We start from the raw sequence: 17,206 nt of genomic DNA, 5'->3' as shown, positions 1-17,206 counted from the left end.
CCAAAGGGAGAAGAACAAGGGACATATTACATCACATCTGAGGATATCTTATGTTATTTAGAATTAGTCAAGCAAGTGTAGGCACAGATTGCACAATTCACAAGGGAAATGGTGACGGGTGTGCACAGTCTGAATAAAATGAAAATGGGTCTCAGAGGATTTAAGGATTGTGAAAAAGTATATGTGGGTAAAAACTTTTCTTTCACATGGCAGTTGTGATAGACTCTACAACTGCTCTTAAAAGGTATTTTAATCCGAAATTTTGTCATACTTTACTCGTCCTCATGTATTTTCAAGCCAATGTGTTTTTCTTTTTTATTTCCTAAAAATGACTTTACTATGTACATTGATGGGGCTGCTGATCTCCAAAACAGTCCAAATAAAAGTCCCATAAAGCAACTTTATTTTAAAAGCATTCTAAAGCAAATTATAGCTTTGTGTAAAGTAAATAAATAATTACACAATCTCACTTATGTGTACAAACATGCTGTATGTGATGATGATAAATAAATGCGATGATGATAAATGCGATGATGATAAATAAATATATTATTGGAAGGTTAAAGGTAAAGTATATGTTTCATCAGCACAATCTAGAACATTGGTCACTGGTTCTCGCCAGTATGAACGAATTACTTCTTATTTGTGTTACACAAATGAAAGAAAAATGCGTTTGAAAAGACATTTTCATCTTTTGGTGTACGTTCCTTTAAATGTTTGATTGTATGCCACACAGGGGTTTTATTTTCAACCTGATAAAGCAGTTTGTTCTGATGTTTGTCTGTGTGAGGGTGTCTATGTGTTTGCTTATAATATCAAATATAAACTGTGTATGTTTGGACCTCACTTCGGATGTGGGCTGCAAGATCCTCATAAGAGCCACCCGAGGGGTGGCATTTCTCACGACTAAAAGGCCAAAAATAAAATATGACATTCTCGACTCTGTTCTTGTGTGCGCTGGAAAATGCCACCAGGCTCTACTGTCATCTGAAGGACATTTACATTGGATGCACCAAAATGAAACGAGAAGTATCTGCGGTATAGAGTCTTCACACGAACTGAAGAGCAAATAATGATTCTTTTAACATTATGTTTTACGAAACACAGTTTAACTGCCTAAAAAAGTAAAAAAGAGTTTCAGAAGAGATCTCAACAATGTCTCAAGAATGTCAATCAAAAGTCAATATTATTAAAGACCTCGATATAAACTCAAACATTCTCATACATTTTTCCCAAATCCAGATATTTTTAACAACTGTCTCTATATTAACCAAAGAGGTTATTTAATAACACAGTCGGTTATATCAGCATCCGTGTCTGAAATGGAAAGGGGTCCAGAGATCCCCGGGCGAGCACCTGCTCTGGCAGCCTTTGGTTGGATATAGGATACGAGTGGCACCTTGGGCTGTTCTTTATGTCTCTCCATCACAGGAGCTTTTAAGAATTTTTTTCATAGCTCCATAAAACAGCTTTTGTGACCATATACACCAGATGCCCTAAAGCTCCCTTTCTATTCTCTCTGTCTTCATTTGCCTTTCCGTTTGTCTCTTAATATATTGACTGTGGCGAAAAGAGAGAGAGAGAGAGAGAGAGAGAGAGAATAACTAGGCCAAGCACAAGAGTGGCTTAGGATCAGAAAGAAGATGCTGTACTTGAAATGTTGGCATCAACGGAAAGTTCTTTGTTTTTGTAAATCAAATTTTGAGTCAATTTGAATCATCTCGAGTGGGCTTGTTTTTCATAGACATCAAACAAAAGAGTCATTTTTTATTCTATCATTCATTTTTACATTTACATTTGTGCCCATGGGAGATGCTTTTTTATCTGTGGTTGCATGCCCTTGCGATTTATACCCATGACCTCTATAGGAATGGTGTGTGTGATAAAGCAAAAATGCATTTATTAAATATTATATAATTAGACTTAGACAGCTTGTGTGTAAAAAGAGCTGATGCTTTAGTTTGCTGTGCTAAAATGCACAAATAAACAAAAAGCTTACGTCTCCGCTGACTTTATACAGTGTCGTCTAAATAGGTCACTTTATTGTTTCATTTCATAAAGTATTTTTTCCTAAAGTCCAAATTTCGTTCACCACAACTGTTTATTAATGTTAATTTAACTCAAGATGATTTTCCACATTGACATTTAAAATGAAATCATTTATTCAAACTTATGAGGTTCAAACCGTCTATCTCTTTTCTCTGTGAAACACAAAAGAAGATATTTTGACAAATGTCTTAGTGTCCTTACACCGGCAGCCAATAGGGGGCAGCATTACCAACGTTCTTCAGAATATCTTCCAGAGAAGAAAAAAGGTCATACAGATTTGAAATGACATGAGGATGAATAAATGATGAAATCTGTTTTATTTTTGGGTGAGCTATCACTTTAAGGCTTCACTTTTTAAGTGAAACTGTGAAATATAGTCCAATATACCTCCCTTCAATAACAGCCTGCTTTCAAAGCCTGTGAGACATCGTGACAGCTTCACAAAACAATGTTTTGCTTAAACTGTTAAGGTCGGATTAAAATAAGTAGAGATCTTGTTAAATAAGCCGTAGATGCTTGCGTAGAGCACGCGTGTGACACACACACATTCACACATTTTAAGAAACTACAGGTGTTTATTCAAATTACTTTACATGACGGAGCCGACCAAACAGATGAAGTTTAAATGTGTGTCGTCATGCATTCAAATAATTTTTTTGGTCTTACATCAGTATGGAGTAAGATGTATTTATATTTATATATTTTATCTACAACTCTTATTTCAAAAAGTGTATTCTTTAATCTCTTAACAACAGCTTAAAATTGGACTCCGGCAATAAAGATTAATTTTAAAGTGTTATTCATACATTATTCATTGACACTATTATTCCCTCAAATTGTTTATGCTGAGATTCCTAATGCAAATCAGGTAATGTTGAAAACACGCCCACAAAATTATTGCCGTCTGCGAGGAGCCGTGTCGCAGCTCGCAGCCCAGTTCTAAGAGCCAGATTGTGGAGGATGTTTCAAACCGACCAGATTTGGCATACGGGCCGGCTGCATCCGTCCATCATTGCCATCCAGACACCTGAATCAGCTCTTTAAAACGCCAAATGTGCACTCAAATACAAAGCTCATTTATATGCTCCCAGTTTTGACGGTCAACGTTTTTTGGCTTTAAGTATGAACGTTACGCTTAAGGATATCAATGAACTAGTGTGCTCCATTTAGAAGATAAAAGCATTCAAAGCTTACATTCTCTCACTTTAATGATTTTTATAACCTCATTCTGCACTTCAGCTTCTCAGCGGATGCCAGCCTGTGAGGTAAATGAAATGCTTTTGGCTATTTTAAAAAGGGGAGGAGTTACTCAATACGTCTCGACCTACAGTGTCAACGCATCGAACAGAGATGTGCATTTCACATCACTTTAGTGGGTCTTGAAGTACAGTAATAGTCCTGTTTATGTGTACATCTTATTCACAAAACATCACACTGCATCCTTAATAAGCGTGCACTATAATACATTCTCATTTGCATAGTGTCTTCAGTAATTCTGGCACCAAACAATGCAAACATTGCTATGAGCAGGCGGGTTTCATCATTGCCAATCCCCCCCCCCCTGTTTCGTGTTAAATTCAGTGTGTTAAAGTGGAGCAAACGCTAAGTAAATTCAACTCTCAGTGCGTTTCACGACCAGTTCATCACCTGTCAAATTAAACTGAATAGGGAATAACAAACTAGCTGAGCGAGAAACGTGCTACTTCTTAGAAAAAAAATGTGGAGAGAAACTGTTTGCGGTGCAAACGTCTCACACGGTGCATCACAAAGGGCGGCTGGTGCCGAGCGGCAGTGAACCAGAAGACGTTTTGCCTGAGGAGATGCCCTGTCTCCCAGCTTAACGAATATAGACACCGGTGGACCAAACACATTATTCTGGAGACCAAATGAGACTGAGGAGATGCGATGATGGTGAGACAGAGAGAGTGTATCTGGAATATCTGTACAATGAAATATCCATAAAATGTATTTTTATTTTTTGACGATATTTTGCATGAAACAATCATGAAGTATTGGGTAAAAACATGTTGAAGTAGCAATATACCGGTGTTGACGATAACTGTGGGGAACATCATGATCACCAATTCTGTGTTAACTCTTAGGAACCCAAAACACAATCTCACGGCAAAAACGTAACGATTTGGCTAATTTCGGCTAATTCGTATGAATTCGTCCAATCATATTCGCACATTATGATTAGCTTTCACGCCAGTGAGGTTGGGTTTAGGTGCGGGGCTTCAGTATAGTTTTTTTCTAGCAATCGTTCATTTTTGTATTTTGTATGGGTCACAACGTACCAATTCATAAAGGGACATAAAGATTTGTGGACCAAAATAAGAAGACGACAAACAATAAAGAAAAGATTGCAAGCATTATGAGCAAAAACATCATGTTAATATTGTCGTCACGATAACTGTGACGTGAAAATCTGATATCGTAACAGCCCTAGAAACGTAATTAGACAGTAAAGTGAGCATGTTCGTGACTCACATGGAATGGTTCGCAGGTACAGGTTGTCTCTGATGACTTGCTGCAGTTTGTGGTCGATTGAGCCTTTCTGGAACTGGAGGCTAAGATAATGCCTCAAATCACTGTTGAGCACTTTACCTGCAGACAGAGAGAGAGAGAGAGAGAGAGAGATGGGGGAAGAACGACAGACAAAAGAGAAAGATAAATTATAAAAGATGTCACGGGTTATGAAACGCTAAGTAGTCGGGCTTGCCATTATCCTTACACAGTACAACTCACACAAACTCCCGAAAGAGAAAACTTTATTGTTCTTTCAAACATTGGGAGTATTACGATGTTTCTCCAAACTTCCTAAGGACAAATAAACAAATAGATTGTATATAATATTTGTATTGTATATAAATTGTATGGTTCATAATGCACACCTTTCACAATACAATCAATTTCCCAACAATCAAAATCAAGTCTCATAAATGCATCCGAGTTTTCAATTACATCGAGTAGCGAACATCTTTTTCCTGTTTACCTCAAAATACTTTTAATATAATTGCTGTATTTGAGAATCAATTTAGATTTTTCTTTTACTTGTACAAAGACAAACTTTTAGTGCCCGCTTTTTAGTTCTTAAAACTGGATCTGCATTTTACTCCGTGTATACAAACACACACACACTTAATGTAAAAGCCCAACCACACGCTTCTCTTACGAAGTTTGCTATCTCTGAAAAGACTTTACAAACGATCTGACACAGTTTGTGTTGAAAGAGTCTCTGAAAAGTGAAACCTATTGAAACTCTCCACGCAGAACTTTTGAAAGGGCCGAGCTTCCTCACGTTGCCTCGTACTGACAAACTCCAAAGACTCTGGAAAGTTCACACAAAGCAGCTCTGCAGACGAAATGAGCTCGGTGGAAGAAGACCGTGGCTGTATGCGGATGAAGCGTTGGAGAGAAATACAATTTGAGAGTCTAACGGCACAAGAGGGAAGGGAATTAATGGGTCATGTCACCAGAACTCGACTTTTGCCTTGATCCTTTGAGTAAGAGTTTAATGTACAGTGAAAACATACTGGAACGTTTACAACTCAACAACTTTGAGTCCAAAAAGAAACAAAATATAAAAGTCTCGCTATGAAATGCTTACATGTTGGACAGCTAAAAAGCTGCTTATGATTGCAACGTAGTGGCCATGATAAATCATAAATGTTAACATATTCGTGTATATTATGGTACAAAGAAAAAAAGTAAAAGTAATTATAAAGTACTTTGTTTTAATAGTAAAACATTTGAAAAGCAGCAAACAAAAAACACACTTAAGAAAATAAGGACAAAATGGTCATGAAAACTAAATTAATTTGTGACTTTCATGACTTCTAAATTATGATTGGCCCAAAAACCAATCTCCAAATTTCGTGATTTACATTATTTGCCTCAAATCCTTATTATCATTCACCCTTTATGTTTGGAACTGGATTTTGCAAATATCTGAAGTATCTATAAAGTATTAAAGAGTGCTTATCAACTTTGGTCACAAAGTTTTATATTCAAATAAAAAGTACAGTGTTTTTTTTCCCTGATAAACAGCGAATTTTGACATACAAGGTTTCAGAAGGATATTATATATTTTGGCAAAAAAGTAATATTTAGTAAATTGCTTTAATGGTAAAACATTATGTTACTTTTTACCTAAATATATAAAGAAATATGTGACAATTTTACCATTAAAGGAATAATTTATATTACTTTTATACCAAATTGTAAATATAAGTACATGCCTTTAATGATACATTTTAACATATTTTATATATTTTGGTACAAAAGTAAGATTAAGATAAAATACATTCCTTTAATAGTAAAATTTTAACATATTTTTATATATTTATTGATTAAGTGCATTCCTTTAATCATAACATTTTGACAAATTTTTTCGCAAAAATAGCAAATGCAGTCATTTAAAAACGTTTCGGTCTCGACCTTCATCACAAACATATATAGTGCTTTTATAGTAAATGTTTAAAATGCAACAAATAAAAAAACACAAAAAAATGGTCATGACAACAGAATTGTCACTTTCATTATGACTTCTAAGACTTGACATGACTATGACTTGGCCCACAAAAAGAAAAACATAAAAAAACTGCATACGATAATCCTTGTAAGAGAATGGCGAATAAAATGATGTGCATACAGATGACAAACCACTAAAGCCTTTCTATAATCTCCCTCTCTCACTCCTGTACCAGTTCATAAAGCACTATAATCTCCTGACAAACACAACGTGACCTGAAATGTGTCATAACCTCTGGGTGGAAAGACTGGTGTCCCATCAGAAGTCCTGAAATAAGCTGGATTCACCAACCAGCAAAAGCATGAATATCACATCACTCTTATTTATTCAGACAAGCATGAGACGGGGATTCTCAAATCGTGCAGATATTGGCAGCGTTTAAAATGTGCCTTGGAGATCATCATTGCTTCATTTTACACACAAAAGACTGTTCAACCTCAGCATGCTTTCAGCATCATTCATTCCAAAAGCATTATCCAGCGACTGAGAAAAAAGAAGCGTGTCCATCTCTGCAGAACATTATTATGTCTGTCAGGTCATTTCTTAGCTCGTGATATGAGGACGGTGTCAAAGACAGGAGGATAAATCAGGGTGTGATGAGTCAGGTCTGGTTTTCTACATGAACTCTGCCAAGTTCACAATTATTAAAAAAGGTTTCTGGTGTCACAACAGCTCCAATCTATAAATATATTAGGTAAAAAAAACATAATTACAGTAATTGCAGTGGTTCTTAAACTGGGGTTTTATGACAATTTATAAAATATGGAATTCAGCATAAATGATGTGTATCAAACGGAAACAAGAGTAAAAGAATGAAACACTTTGTTTTCTCTGGCATCATCTTCATTTACAGCTTCTGGAAATTAAAAAATAACAGTCTGATATAAAAGTACAGCTTTGAAACGTGTTGCAATAGTCTCTCTCTCTCAGTCTCTCTGCATTGGCCTATCCCGCATCCCGAGAGGAGCAGAGGAGAGGAGAGGAGAGGAGAGGAGCAGAGCAGAACAGAGCAGAGGAGAGGAGCAGAGGAGATGAGAGGAGCAGAGGGGAGCTGAGGAGAGGTGAGGAGCAGAGTAGAGGAGCAGAGAGGAGCAGAGGAGAGGAGAGGAGCAGAGGAGAGGAGCAGAGAGGAGCAGAGGAGAGGACAGGAGCAGAGGAGAGGAGCAGAGAGGAGCAGAGGAGAGGACAGGAGCAGAGCAGAGGAGAGGATAGGAAAGGAGTGGAGAGGAGCAGAGAGGAGCAGAGGAGAGGAGAGGAGCAGAGAGGAGCAGAGGAGAGGACAGGAGCAGAGCAGAGGAGAGGATAGGAAAGGAGTGGAGAGGAGCAGAGAGGAGCAGAGAGGAGCAGAGGAGGGGAGCAGAGGGGAGCAGAGGAGAGGAGAGGAGAGCAGAGGAGAGGAGAGGAGAGCAGAGGAGAGGAGAGGAGCAGAGGAGAGGAGCAGAGAGGAGCAGAGGAGAGTACAGGAGCAGAGCAGAGGAGAGGAGAGGATAGGAGAGGAGTGGAGAGGAGAGGAGCAGAGCAGAGGAGAGGAGCAGAGAGGAGCAGAGAAGAGGACAGGAGCAGAACAGAGGATAGGAGAGGAGAGGAGTGGAGAGGAGAGGAGAGGAGAGCAGAGCAGAGCAGAGGAGCAGAGCAGAGGAGAGGAGAGGAGTGGAGAGGAGAGGAGCAGAGCAGAGGAGCAGAGAGGAGCAGAGAAGAGGACAGGAGCAGAACAGAGGATAGGAGAGGAGAGGAGTGGAGAGGAGAGGAGAGCAGAGCAGAGCAGAGCAGAGGAGCAGAGCAGAGGAGAGGAGAGGAGAGGATAGGAGAGGAGTGGAGAGGAGAGGAGCAGAGCAGAGGAGAGGAGCAGAGGAGAGGAGAGGAGAGGAGAGGATAGGAGAGGAGTGGAGAGGAGAGGAGCAGAGCAGAGGAGAGGAGCAGAGGAGAGGAGCAGAGAGGAGCAGAGGAGAGGAGCAGAGGAGATGAGAGGAGCAGAGGGGAGCTGAGGAGAGGTGAGGAGCAGAGTAGAGGAGCAGAGAGGAGCAGAGGAGAGGAGAGGAGCAGAGGAGAGGAGCAGAGAGGAGCAGAGGAGAGGACAGGAGCAGAGGAGAGGAGCAGAGAGGAGCAGAGGAGAGGACAGGAGCAGAGCAGAGGAGAGGATAGGAAAGGAGTGGAGAGGAGCAGAGAGGAGCAGAGGAGAGGAGAGGAGCAGAGAGGAGCAGAGGAGAGGACAGGAGCAGAGCAGAGGAGAGGATAGGAAAGGAGTGGAGAGGAGCAGAGAGGAGCAGAGAGGAGCAGAGGAGGGGAGCAGAGGGGAGCAGAGGAGAGGAGAGGAGAGCAGAGGAGAGGAGAGGAGAGCAGAGGAGAGGAGAGGAGCAGAGGAGAGGAGCAGAGAGGAGCAGAGGAGAGTACAGGAGCAGAGCAGAGGAGAGGAGAGGAGAGGATAGGAGAGGAGTGGAGAGGAGAGGAGCAGAGCAGAGGAGAGGAGCAGAGAGGAGCAGAGAAGAGGACAGGAGCAGAACAGAGGATAGGAGAGGAGAGGAGAGGAGTGGAGAGGAGAGGAGAGGAGAGCAGAGCAGAGCAGAGCAGAGGAGCAGAGCAGAGGAGAGGAGAGGAGTGGAGAGGAGAGGAGCAGAGCAGAGGAGCAGAGAGGAGCAGAGAAGAGGACAGGAGCAGAACAGAGGATAGGAGAGGAGAGGAGTGGAGAGGAGAGGAGAGCAGAGCAGAGCAGAGCAGAGGAGCAGAGCAGAGGAGAGGAGAGGAGAGGATAGGAGAGGAGTGGAGAGGAGAGGAGCAGAGCAGAGGAGAGGAGCAGAGGAGAGGAGAGGAGAGGAGAGGAGAGGAGAGGATAGGAGAGGAGTGGAGAGGAGAGGAGCAGAGCAGAGGAGAGGAGCAGAGGAGAGGAGCAGAGAGGAGCAGAGGAGAGGACAGGAGCAGAGCAGAGGATAGGAGAGGAGAGGAGAGGAGAGGAGAGGAGAGGAGAGGAGAGGAGAGGAGAGGAGAGGAGTGGAGAGGAGCAGAGCAGAGCAGAGCAGAGGAGAGGAGAGGAGAGGAGAGGAGAGGATAGGAGTGGAGAGGAGCAGAGCAGAGGAGAGGAGAGGAGCAGAGGAGAGGAGAGGAGAGGAGCAGAGCAGAGCAGAGCAGAGGAGAGGAGAGGAGAGGATAGGAGTGGAGAGGAGCAGAGCAGAGGAGAGGAGAGGAGCAGAGGAGAGGAGAGGAGAGGAGAGGAGAGGAGAGGAGAGGAGAGGAGAGGAGAGGAGAGGAGAGGAGAGGAGAGGAGAGGAGAGGAGAGGAGAGGAGAGGAGAGGAGAGGAGAGGAGAGGAGAGGAGAGGAGAGGAGCAGAGCAGAGGAGAGGAGAGGAGAGGAGAGGAGAGGATAGGAGAGGAGTGGAGAGGAGCAGAGCAGAGGAGAGGAGCAGAGGAGAGGAGCAGAGAGGAGCAGAGGAGAGGAGCAGAGAGGAGCAGAGGAGAGGACAGGAGCAGAGCAGAGGATAGGAGAGGAGAGGAGCAGAGAGGAGCAGAGGTGAGGAGCAGAGGAGAGGAGAGGAGAGGAGCAGAGGAGAGGAGAGGAGAGGAGAGGAGAGGAGAGGAGAGGAGAGGAGAGGAGAGGAGAGGAGAGGAGAGGAGAGGAGCAGAGGAGAGGAGAGGAGAGGAGAGGAGAGGAGAGGAGAGGAGAGGAGAGGAGAGGAGAGGAGCAGAGGGGAGCTGAGGAGAGGTGAGGAGAGGAGTGGAGAGGAGTGGAGAGGAGCAGAGGAGAGGACAGGAGCAGAGCAGAGGATAGGAGAGGAGAGGAGTGGAGAGGAGAGGAGCATAGCAGAGGAGAGGAGAGGATAGGAGAGGAGTGGAGAGGAGCAGAGCAGAGGAGAGGAGCAGAGGAGAGGAGCAGAGAGGAGCAGAGGAGAGGACAGGAGCAGAGCAGAGGATAGGAGAGGAGAGGAGCAGAGAGGAGCAGAGGTGAGGAGCAGAGGAGAGGAGAGGAGCAGAGGAGAGGAGAGGAGAGGAGCAGAGTAGAGGAGCAGAGGGGAGCTGAGGAGAGGTGAGGAGCTGAGGAGAGGAGATCGTTTGTCCCCCAAACATCACTTTTTTCCATTCTATTCTATGACATCCGTTATAAACCCCCTGCCCCCTCAAACTAAGCTTTCATCTGCACTACTTAAACTTTCAAGTCATGTTTAGGAGCAGATGGCACTTTTGCCTGATTTGGCCACTAACAGCTCAAATACGAGCTTATTTTCTCAGCTGTGCTCTGATTCCCCATCGATTCAGCTGAGGGAGCCTGTCACACATGCATCTATTAGACATCACCGATTATGAGACTGGAATGAGCTATTTTTAGCTCTGGTATATCTGCGGTAACATCTCCAGAAGCACTCCAGAGCATTCATTGATGTAAAAATTCTTTCGACAAGCAGCTGTTGCAGAATGGATTGAACAAGAGCTTGACAACAGCGCCAAGACGGCTGAATCGCTCTATTTTTTTATCGCTTCCCCGACCTCTCGCTCTCGATGTACATCCTGGCTGACGAAAGATTTGAGATGTCATGACGGTCGCTGAGACAGCCACATGACCGTGGCGTACCGTTTTTCTTGAAAGCGGTGTGTGGAAGGCCATTATTCATCTTTTTCGAAAGAATTTGAAAGCTCTGTGTCACAACGTTGCGGGGAGCGAGTCATGATTTCTGTGACCTAAAAGCTTAAAGTGAAGGAACAGAACGAAACCAATCTGAATAGAGAAATCAAGAAGGAAGACGAGCAAATGAAAAGTAGAAACGGGGACTCTCCTCCTTTAAAAAGACTAGGAAAACGTAAAGACGATATCTTATTGAATCCAACGCTGGATATGTATATGGTGTTTGTTTCCCATTTTAGGGACTAAACATATTGTCTTGATCAACAAAACATCTTTGGTTTTATTTATATTGACAGTCTTTACCAATCCAGATATCATCAAATCTAATCTAATGATTTAGAACAAATTTAAAGGAATATTAATATTAAAAATCACTATTAATTCCCTGTCTAATATGTTTTTATAATAATGAATAATCTGTTAACAGAATAAGGTCTATGTATGGAACATTATATCCATTGATAAATTATGTTAACAACCACTGTAAAAATAAATTTGATTAAAATAACAGATTGTTTTATGTATAATGTGGGAAAAAATTATAATTCTTGGTTTTGGTTTGTCACATATATTTTTTTTAAAACTTCCAAATTACAAGAAAAACAGGAACACTATGCAATTGTTTTTACTGTCTATTTTCATGGTGCCCCAGCTTCTGCAAAAAAAGCCATCCGGAGCATCCTAGTAACCACCTAGCAACGGCCTAAAAAACACTCCAGGCACATCTGACGAGAAATGCCCATGCAGCAACTATTCAATATGATAGCTTGGTTTACACATTTCACATTTGTCTCCTTTCTGTCCTGAAAACTTTTAGACTGTAAAACAGTCAAACAAAGTTTGTCTTGCAAAGTGCTGCAACATTCAGAAAAAATGCACAGTATATTGTTATTTGTGGAGAACTGAGCACAAATATATGTGTGATACGTGTGTTGTTTTCATCAGCAGAGAGGGGAGCACTGCTTATGCGCCGTTTCTGTTAAATAGCAACTGTTAAATCGTACCACACCGTGTGCTACGAAAACGCTAGTGTGCCTTTTGCTCCAACAAGAGAATTCAATTTCAACCGTCCATCGTGAAATAAAAGAAAATGTATTGTGCTCTAGTTACAACGCCGGAGACGGGGGCGATCAGAATAGCCATCAGCCCAAACAAACAGATCGGAGGTGAATGGGTTGATGGGAATTCGTGGAGGCAGAGTTTATAGATTTGACACGTTACATAAGCATCTTCCTCAAAAGGTGTGCGCTCGCCGCAGCTGTCGAGTCTGAGAGGCATTTGGGCGGAAGAGATTGCTGAGTAAATATCTCACATCACGCAATGAATTTTAACAACGTGAGGCGCACAGATTTGTGTCTTATCCATCCACACCAAAACTCCAGAGACGCGCAGGATTATTTCTCATACGTATATGATTGACTTCATTGAGCTCAAGCGTCAGGTATTATCTGAGATTTTCAAGATGTTGTATGAGATAGATCTGAATCACACGACTGAACGGATACAAGTGCTACAGTATATATGAGTGGTTTCTCCCGTTCATATTTCCTATAAGTTCTCCGTCTCCTCCTCACAGCCCTCTCACAGCCCTAAACTGAAAGAAAGTGAATTAACTTTCAGCGACAAATTACAATCCCATAAACAAATGTAAAGCGGCACCTCCGACAAAATAATTCAGTAATTTATGAAGCCAAGCTACACACTTTCAGAAAAGTTTCACGGTTATGAGGTTATGTTTGGCTTTTAACGCTCTAGGAGAGAACATTATAGTAAGAAATGATGTCGTTTCATGAAGGAGACACTTGGAAAGGAAAAAAGTGTGCGAGGTAAGAAATAGCTTAATATTCTAAACCTTGAGTTCGATTTACTATTAACAGCGTCTCATTGGTTATTGCCACCGTTAACACACACAAACACACACTCTCACACACACACACAATGGTTGGCATCTGTAATAATGGTTATAATATACTTTTTAATTAACAACAAATATCAACATGTCAATGCAAAATGGTTTGTGACCCATTAAAGGTACATTTCAGGTAAACTGCAACTAACTTTATCAACTGGGGTCATTTAGTTTCATCTAGCATTAACAGAAGGTGTGCGCGGTATTCTTGGAGCCCAATGTGTAAGGTGATAGCAACACAAAGGTTGTGGGTTTGATCCCCAATGGAACACACATTCACCATAAAACATTTTTAAAGTAAATTACATTTTCAAGCAATTTCAACTTATTATTTTAACATTTCAAATGCCTTTACGTCACTTCAACTCATCTTAATAAGTTAAGCAATTTCAACTTATTTTTAAAGGTAATATCAACTCGAGCACTTGAGAGAAATTTAAATAAATTAAAATAAAAGTTGAAATGACTGCTAAAGCAATCTGGTTGTACTTGAAAACTTGAGTAAGCAAATACTATTTTACAGTGTGTATAAAGTACATGTACAGTACTGTAGGTTGCCCTTTGATAAAAAGGTTTATTTCTAAACTTCTTTATTACTTTCTTGGAAGGTCTATCAATATGATGCCAGCACAGTACTGTCGATAGTTTACTATGTAAAATATAAAACTTAAGTATAACTAAAATGATATTAAGAAAGAGTCTGTGAAAGTGTTATGTAACATTTCAAATAAACGTTTTCTTTCGGGTCCAGTGTGTCATTTTTTGAAGAGAAATGCAATATAATATACATTACAATGTCTTAAGAGGTGTATAAAGATCTTACATGATGAAGCATTATGTTTTTCTTATCTTAGAATGACCTTTTTCGATCTACATACACCGCGGGTCCCCTTACAAGGAATTCACCATGTTGTTTCTACAGTAGCCTCAGTTGGACAAATTGTTCTACAGAGCGTGTTTTGTGAATACGTTATCTTCGTTCTGTGTGAGCCACCGTAGTGCTTCGAAAAGGAGGGGTGGATCGAGCAGTTGGTTGTAATTCGCAGCCTTACCAGTAGATGCCACCACATTTCATAAACCTGCCTTTGGAACTTTGCAAAACTTAAAAATGTCTTGCTAAATCTGACCCGAGAGCTCAATAAAAAATATTACAAATCATATTGTTAGTCTTCTGTGTGACTACAGCAAGACAGTTACATAGATTTTTCTTGAACAAAAATGAGCTGTTGAGCAAGCACATTATTTTTAACCAAACAAGGTCATTTTTTTACAGCACCATGTAACAAGAATAACCCATCTGTTCAAAGCAGTTATGTTTATATTAAGAAAGCTGAAAAGACAAACAGAATTTGACAGCGGTTATACTTCTCCGCAAGCTCTGCTGACTCTTGCTCGACTCTCCGGACACAAGGGCCAGGAATTAATGAAAGATTAATTACACTGCCAGCAACCTTTATTTATTATGACAAATAGCCCTGAGAACGTGGCAGAGGAAGCGTTGGCCCTTTATGGAGGACAATGATGAATTTAATCAGCTGTGTAACTTTGTCAAAATTTATGCCACTTATGCCCTTCCTGAGTTCAGGACAAACACTATAAGAGTGGGCGCGGGGGGGTTATAGTGCCGGTGCAGAAGCGTTCAATAAAGTTAAAGACCTTTATTTTTATTTTGGGAATAACAGACCATTATAAATGGTAAATTGCGCCAGATATATGAGCTAAATTGGAGTTTTTCAAAGACTAAACGCCCTAGAGGAAGGACATACAGTAAAGCTTCAATACAGTTAAGAAATATAATAAATGTAGACGGATCACTTCAAGTTGACAAAGAAATTTAACATGACGGATGTAGGAAAGAAGTACCACCTTTCCATTAAAAAAAGCCAATCGTCTGTTTGGAAAAAGTCTCTGTAATCGCAATCTGATAGCATGGGAATTTGTCACAATTTTACGACGTGTTTAATATGAATTCTTACGTTGTGAATCGTACAAAACAGACGATTATTAGAAAAAAGCAGTTAAGGTCACCCCTAGGCATTGGGGCAAAAGCAAATTGTACAAAAATGTACCAAAGAGATTGTACGAATTCATTTGATGAATTAGAGAGAAAATGAATCCCATCATAAAATAGTTACGTTTTTGAGATTGTGTTGGTACTCAAGACAACCAAATTGCACAGAAAGACATCATGGTAGTCTGACTGGCGAAAAAATACCTGCCTATGCGTGTGAACAGAAACCTTTACGTGACATCTAACTCCGCTCCTCAGTCAGACTGGGATTCGGGAGTTTAATGCCTGGATAAATATCCCGTCGGCAATGTAAAGTGCAGCAGAAGAGACATCTCTAGCAACACAGGTCATTACCTCCCCAGCAGAGCACTAGACTCACAGTGACAGAGACCCACGACTGCTTTACCCCTGCGCGTCCCGTCCTGCCACTGTCTAAAATCAAATGAGTTTTTCTGAAAACTGGGGACGTAACCTCAGCGCTTTCAAATGGCGAACTCCATTTTCCCACCTCATTGCTCTCCATGTGATTGATTTTCCCATTACGCCAGAACACGCAGATGAAATTAAACATCGCTAATGGAGACGATCCCGGGCAGTGAGGATGAGAGCGTCACGTTCCGGCCCTGTTGGTAGGATATTGCTAAACTATGAAGGCATAACTGCAGAACACATCAGAGACGAGTTAAACTCTTGGGAATCGTATAAGTAGGTTGAATCTCATTAGCATAATTCGGGGGAATCTGACGAAAGGGCGGAGCTCATCGGCATTATATGAATATTATTTTGGCAACTGTGTGTATATGTCCCATGCTCTTATTATGTTATGAATCATATTTTGGGATTTATCAGCTACCCCTGGTTTCTGTATTCAGCCTCCGTATCAACATACACAAATCTACACAAGTCAATGACACTTTCTAGTGCTTCCCAAGGGAATAACCCACCTGTCCAGAATAACCCACCTAGCCCTCCAGAACCACATCCCTATCTGCTCTTCTCTCTCAACCTCTCAATATCCTCATTTTATCATCTTATCGGTTCTCACTGCACCAATCAGGCAGTCTCTCTCTCTCTCTCTCTCTATCTCTCTCTCTCATTCCCCCCACGGTTGCACTGCTGAAGTGAAATGCCTTCTCCTCTCCCTCCACAGCCCTCATTACGACTGTCCATTTCTCCTCCAATCTTTCTTTTCTGTTCTTTCAAGTAGCTCCCACCCCTCGCTTACCCTCGGGTGAAGTAGGCAAGCCAACATTTGTAGTAGATTCGAAAACCCATCGACTTCGGTCTGGTTGACTTGTACACACTGCGTGAGCCCGTGTCAAACGTAGCTTGATAGTAGTCGTGCATGCTAATGTATGCTATTGTAAAGCACCGCTTATTGAGATCGGAGTGTGAAAAATAACCACCGGAGGAAGCGATCATTAGAAATCTTCCTCTCGAATGCCCGAGCTGTTCCCATGGCAATGGCATCGCCTTTGAGAATGCTGGTGTGCCCGGGAGGTATTTATATGACTGAGCGAGGCGATTTGAAATGATCCATCAAAAATACATTTTGGATAAATAAAACGAAACTGGCACCAAATTTCAGATTTCGGTGTAAATTACGGTAAAGAACCGTAATGGGGTGCTTTGTTTTTTTGGTGTGACACACCTTTAACACAGAGCAACATGCATTTTTGTTTTACTTGCTGCATGGTGATGGTAAACTTGTATGAGAGAGAGAGAGAGAGAGAGAGAGAGAGAGAGAGAGAGATTATACCAGACACCAGGGATACTACCGACAACTGATGCCACTGAACCTCGAGGGCAAACTGTGATGCCCGTCTGGGGCTCAGGGCATCTCACACACACATGCACACACACACACGCTGTCAGTTTGTGTTGGCATAAGAGCCAATCGCTGTGAGAAAACAGAGCTGTAAACCCGTGTGTCGTGTTGTAAATGCTTATCGTCATGGTGATAACATCCTGCCATTATATGCATAAACATGCCGCGGCATCTCTTGACCTTCAGTGTTGCGACGAGGAACGTGTGTGTTTGAGGCGTGTGGTGTCACCGTAGGTCAAAGCAATTCACCCTCACGTACTGTAATC

General features: G+C 41.7%; 1 protein-coding gene across 1 annotated transcript in view; it reads right to left on the bottom strand.

Annotated features, from left to right (window-relative positions):
• The window catches only part of magi3b (membrane associated guanylate kinase, WW and PDZ domain containing 3b), a gene marked incomplete at both ends in the record, with an annotated part of 75,608 nt that overhangs the window by 23,088 nt on the left and 35,314 nt on the right, over positions 1 to 17,206 (bottom strand). Inside the window, one exon of the mRNA XM_079461053.1 lies at positions 4,540 to 4,656. Within this exon, the coding sequence (XP_079317179.1) occupies positions 4,540 to 4,656 (117 nt within the window). The remainder of the gene's footprint in view (positions 1 to 4,539; positions 4,657 to 17,206) is intronic.

This window comes from Barbatula barbatula, assembly GCF_947034865.1.
Source record: "Barbatula barbatula genome assembly, chromosome: 7".
NCBI lineage: Eukaryota > Metazoa > Chordata > Actinopteri > Cypriniformes > Nemacheilidae > Barbatula > Barbatula barbatula.
This window is presented reverse-complemented; position numbering and strand designations above follow the sequence as displayed.